The sequence below is a fragment of the Gobio gobio genome, assembly GCF_949357685.1.
Source record: "Gobio gobio genome assembly, chromosome: 20".
NCBI classification, from domain to species: domain Eukaryota; kingdom Metazoa; phylum Chordata; class Actinopteri; order Cypriniformes; family Gobionidae; genus Gobio; species Gobio gobio.
This window is the reverse complement of record NC_137113.1, coordinates 27,804,297-27,810,393: the sequence shown is the minus strand read 5'-3', so window position 1 is coordinate 27,810,393 and position 6,097 is coordinate 27,804,297. Positions and strand designations below refer to the sequence as shown.

At 36.0% G+C, this 6,097-nt stretch overlaps 1 protein-coding gene across 1 annotated transcript; it reads right to left on the bottom strand.

Annotated features, from left to right (window-relative positions):
- Nucleotides 1-772: 772 nt before the first annotated feature.
- On the bottom strand, nt 773-3,814 carry ifit10 (interferon-induced protein with tetratricopeptide repeats 10). Its single transcript, XM_079845889.1, has 2 exons — nt 3,710-3,814; nt 773-3,014 (listed from the first exon to the last, which is right to left on the bottom strand). The coding sequence occupies exons 1-2, from the start codon at nt 3,712-3,714 to the stop codon at nt 1,583-1,585; spliced, it is 1,437 nt and encodes a 478-aa protein (XP_079702015.1). The 5' UTR covers nt 3,715-3,814; the 3' UTR covers nt 773-1,582.
- Between the last annotated feature and the right edge of the window lie 2,283 nt (nt 3,815-6,097).

Below are 6,097 nucleotides of genomic sequence, written 5' to 3'. Positions count from 1 at the left end.
TGCAGAAATTGTGCCACATTAAAAAGCAACACTTGAGTTTACAATGCAGAATTTGTGCCAGAATGAAATATGATCCACTCAAGCTACACCTCAAAATGTAATTAAATATACTGTGTTACGCTCTACATCTGGCAAGTTAAATATTATATTAAGAACATAATTAAATATCCTTGGGTGAGGCTGTCATTTGGATTGTATTGATCAAGGTCCCTGGATGATAGTTTTAAAGGTAGCTTTTTGCAAGCAAATGTTTTATTTTACCAGTGCCTGATTTATGTTTTCTTTTATGAAGGGCAGGTAATAGCATTTAATTAGTCATCTTTCACTTGTTTGCTCATGTTTGGAAGAAAACTAATGCCACATTGAAATGCAATCATTACATTATGCTATCTTAGGGGTTTGAAAGGAAACTATTCACCTTTGTAATAGCCTACCTTACACTCTAAAAAAAGGTTCTATATGGCACCAAAAATGGTTCTTGGCTCGTAATCATAGGGGAACCTTTTTAAGTGCTATATAGCACCAATTTTGGCGCTTCAGTGGTTCTTCACCGGTTCTTTGACTAAGCTTTGCAATATAGCACCGCTATCTAAGGTGCTATATAGCACCGCTACCATATACAGAACATGTTAAGATATGGTGCTATATAGCACCAAAAGTGGTTCCTCTATGATTATGACGAAAAAACATTTTTGGTGCCATATAGAACCTTTTTTTTTTTTTTGAGTGTACCGAATAGGTTTTGGAAAAAAATAAATAGACAATCAGGAATACTATACATCATGAATTTTATTTCAACGTTCAAACTCTTAGTGTAAAGTGCCTTTTGGATAAAGTATGACATATTGTTAAATAGGTCAGGGGTTTTCGAACTGGGGTCCGGGGACCCCCAGGGGTCCTCCAGAAGGTTCAAATGTGTCCCCAGAAAATTTCAGAGAATAAAAGAGACAAAACAAAAATGGATTAAGTCTACCGAACATTCTACCTTTTTCTCTCCTTTCTTGCCTACTTTCCAGAATTTAATGTTTGCTTTATAGCTTTCTAGTGAGTTCTTCTCACTATAGTCCTCTTTATCTCGCTCACTAGGGTTGTAATACTGTATTCTTAACGCAGTCGGTCAACTGCTTACATACATTTATTGTAAAAGTTGCTCATACAAATATTTTTTTATAGAAAATGTTCTTCTTCAGGTTTATACTTCCGACAATAAGTATGGCCAATTTAAGTTTGGAAACAATGTGTATTTATAATGTCATGCATACTATTTATCTAACACTTTACAAACTTTTTTCATACACACAAATATATAGATGGATTTTAGGTAGGGGGTCCCCCATAAAGGTTAATCATATTTGGGGTTCCTTGGCATTATAAAGTTTGAAAACCCCTGAAATAGGTTACAACTAGATGTTAGGCTTATGTTAGTTCAATCTTAAAACAAAAATAAAGATACATTATATTATATATTCTGACAATATATTTTTTCTCAATCTCCATTATACTGTCTTAAATAGCCATAAAGTGCCAATACACTCAAATGCATATATTGCATAATTGTGTAATCATATAATTTGTGATTACTTTACTGTAAGGACATCCTGAGTGCACTAAGGTTACTGAGGAACTCATCATTGTCTTCATAACTCAGAGCTTTCTCATAGCACTCAATGGCTTGATGTTTCTCTCCTTTTTCCTTATGAAGGAACCCTAGTATCCCATAAGACTCCCCTTCCTGCGAGTTTCTCCGAATCCGTTTATTAGCGATACTCCTCAAACGGATGGCACTTTTCTTCCCTTCGAGTGAATTCGGGCTCATCTTCAGACATTCCATGTAGTGTTTGATAGCTAACGGCTCACATTTGTGGCAATATAGCTGGAATTCAGCGAAATAAAAATTGACCACATGTAAATTGTCTTTTTTCTCTTCAGCTGTTTTAAAAGTGACCTGAAACAGCTCCTCAGCTTGAGACATGTTGCGGTTCTCTCCGTACAGCAGCGCTAGATCGCTCATTGCAGAAATGAAGGAGGTCATCAGGCTGGTAGCCATTTCTAAATGGTAGATGCATTGATCGCGAATCTGTTGAACTCTTGACCCCTTGGCATGGTGACTTTGTTCCTGCTGAAGTTGGATTTTCTTCTGCTTATAGCAGAGAGCCAACTGATGATGTATGAAACTTGAATTGGGTGAGTGTTCAAGAGCTCGCTTCAAGAGAGCGATTGACCTGTCCTCATTCCCTTGATTCCTGAAGAATTTCCCAACATATCGGATGACATGTGGATGATCTGGAGATCTTTCTAAAGCCTTCTCTACCAAGCTTTCAGCTTCTTTGTACCTCTTGAAAACAGTCAGTCGCAAGCTTAAGAGGACCTTGAGAACGTCATCATCTGGGTTTGTGTCAATGGCCCGTCTCAGTTGCTTGATTGTAGGCGAATCCTCCAAAGTGCACTCCAAGCTCTCGAATTCGGTACGATACAGAGCAATGGCATAACCAGCGTTCCACTCGCCTTCATCTGGTTCCAATTCTAAAGCCTTCCTGAAACATTCTTTGGCTCTTTCGTAATATTTGCGTGAGAATTTAAGAAAAGTCCATCCCTTCTCACCAAGCACCTCTGGAACAGATGAAGACTCTGTTCTGAGATCTGAGATCTTCTGAAGCTTTTCCAGGTAACTTTCACACTCTGCGTAGTTCTTCAAGTGGTAGTTAATCCAGGCAAGGTTTCCATAAGTTACAATAAGAGCATTGTGAAATTCATCCCTATGGCATTCAATGTGGAGCTCCATGGATATCATGAGGTTGTTATGTGCTTCCTTGTGAAGCTCCAGAAGGAATTGGACATATGCCAAAGCACTGTAAGTTCGGGCAAGTCTTTCTTTCTTTTCAAGGTCCAATTTAATCTGTTCTTCCAGCCTATTGAGAACATCATTTCGATCTATGTCATCTTTTATCAGAGCCCAGGTGAAGTGGCATTCCAGCTGGTGAAGTTTTGTTCTCAAAGTTCTGTCAGGTTCCATACTGAAAAAATGGAAAGATATCAAAAGATATCAATATCAAAATATGCAAAAGTGCCCCCAAAACATATTGCTAATATAGATTTTTAAAGTATATTATATTTAGTTACTTGTATGTCCTCATATATTTTGGCTATTTTTATTAATATATTTTTATTTAAAAAGAACATTTATCAAAATTGTTGAACATTTTCTTGCCCCTTGAAGTACATTTTATCCTTTGGCATTTGAAGGCTTATGCAAAATATATTTTTAATTTGAAAATATATTTCTGTACACTGCTGTTTACTACAAATATGTATCATAGATTTGAAATAAATATTCAAGGTTCAAGGTATTTTATTGTTATTCTGTACATATTGACCCATGAGAACGAAATATGTACCCAGGTCCAGCAGCATACTATATAGAAAATAAATAATATACAAATATGCATACAATAAGTAAAAAAAATAATTTAATAGACTAAATCTAAAATAACTTTTAACCTAGGAATACTTGAAAAAAACTATAACCAATTAATAAATAACTAAGCAGCAAGTTTTAAAAAGCAATGCATCATATTAGCATATTAAACCACAGCAAAACAATATATGGGTTACCTAAAATGGCATCAGATATGTAGCCTATATAAATAACTTTGCTAAATAACATTGTAAATCAACTGCAAAACCTTTGTAATTGTAGGCATGTACTTACCTCATCTTGGACGTCTGTGCGATAAATGTTTCAGAAGTCTGGTACGGAAAGGTTTTATGACCTCTTCTAGAAATGGGAGGGTCAAACTCAGAATAGAAACTGAAACCTTGGCTGAAGAAAGATGGAAAGAGAGAGCTAAAGGCTGACTCAATTGATGTGTGATATTTGCTAGTTAAATTATAAAGGATGGTCTAAACTATTCCCAGCCGTCTGGTGTTATGCTTTTCCTGCATATTTATTTCTGTCATTTACTGTCATGCCATAGATATATATTATAATATAATATATATTATTGGCTTTACAGATTTCAAAAAGTAACAGATAAAAGATACACAAAATGTTTATATATATTTTGTTGACTTGTGTACTTACATTCCCAGCTAACAGGGAACATTTCCATAACTTTCACTAACGTTATGTAAATGTTAGAAAAAACATTCCTAAAATAACGTTTTCATAACTTAAAGGGAATGTTAACAAAACGTTCTGACAACAACTTTTTGTTAGCTGGGTTAGTCAAGTCACCTTTATTCATAGAGTGCTTTTTCCAATACAGATTGTTTTAAAGCAGCTTTACAGTGATAGCAGGAAAATAATGCAACAAAGTTTGATTTGGCTGTACAGCAGCTCTAGAAGAAAATAGTGTCAGTGGCCCTCATTTATCAATCTTGCGTAGAAACGGGCGTATATGTTGTCGTAAGATTATGCTTACACTCCTCTCACCGCCTGATTTATGAAGCTGTGCGCACCTCTGAAATCCAGGCGTACGCAAAACCTGCCCTTGATAAATGCCGCGGCTGAAAACGATCGTCATTAGAATAACACGCCCCTATATATTCAAGTCTCTGCCTCCCCCACGCCCTCATTTTACGCCATGGACACTCGGAAGACGGCAATGAAGCGAAACTTCTCTGACGTGGAGATCGAGACCATCACCAGGGAAGTGGAAAAAAACTAAATTGTTTTATTTGGGAGTTTAAAGAGTGGGATTAAAGGCGCCCACAAAAAGGTGTACGGTGGAAATCCAGTTTAAATAGCTGTTTGGATGATCACAATTCATTATTTTACAGCACGTGTTTTGAAATAATTAGCATTTAATTTCGTATCACATCACATGTATTGGGGTGTACAATAGTGATGATGATGTGATGTGGAGTACCATTCATTCACATTAATATAATTGCATGACAATTTGTTAGATTCTTATTATTATTACGATTTGTATTATTAATGACGCTTATTGTTATTTAGAAGAAGAATGTCGTTATTATTATTATTTATTTTATTATTATTTAAAAGAAGAAGAATGTCATTTTTATTATTTTGTCAGTCTGAATTATGTTCAGTCCCAATCCGTGCGCAGCTGCCTGGCCTAACCAACGTCAGGTAAAGCGCACAGGCTCGCAACTGGAGGAATACATATCAAATGCTTTGGTAAAGTCACACAAATTAAACATTGAAGTCCATGTTGCACAAAAATAAACACTGAAGTTTATAATTACTTCCCTATTCGCACGGGATATATATGTGGGGAGCTCTGGTGATTTGTAATAATCGCAGAGAATGTCTGTGATCTTAATCCCGTGCGAATCGGCCATGTCTGTAATATGTAAAGTAAAAATTCCCCCGCAAATGACCTACCATATTTCGCAGAACACCGAGGTCCTGTGATAATAATAATCCGGTTCGAATCGGCATCAATTTGGCCGGGATTAGGCGGATCGTAGCCTATATAATTTTTGCAAGGTTTTTGTGTCCTGTGCGCATTTCTATCTTTATCTTTCACGAAGAATGGAGCTAGGCTGCATATAATGCACACCGTTGAATTCATGAGCGGCCGCGCGGATTATAGGCTACTACTTTCACTTTAGAATGAGCACAATTTGGGAGTAAATTGCTTGAATGGTGTGTTTAATATTATTCTTAATGAAAAACACAAAAACAGAACAGTACAATGACAACTCGCTTAAATGGGCACTTTTACATTAGCTTTGAAACTGAATCTTCCGTCGTATATTGTTATTATATTGCTCAGTTACGTTTTTAATTGCGTCTGTTCTCTAACTGAACGAAATTATTTGTATTACTATAAAACAATCAAAATGATATCGATACGACTGTTTATAATTTCATACAGCTATATAACGAAAAAACATTTTCAAGTAACAACATCATATCCGGGAGATAAGTCAGTAAATTCGAGTAAAAAAATCACAGTTTATCTCGTGCGAATGTGCCACGCAAAATTCAAATGTGGGGGAGTAATTTCTAAATCCCACGAGGTCCCCAGATAATACTTATCCCGTGCGAATAGGGCTTTATTTGTTGTTGTTGTTGTTGTTTTTGTTTTTTTTACAGTGGGTCATAATATAGCATATCTTTGTCAGT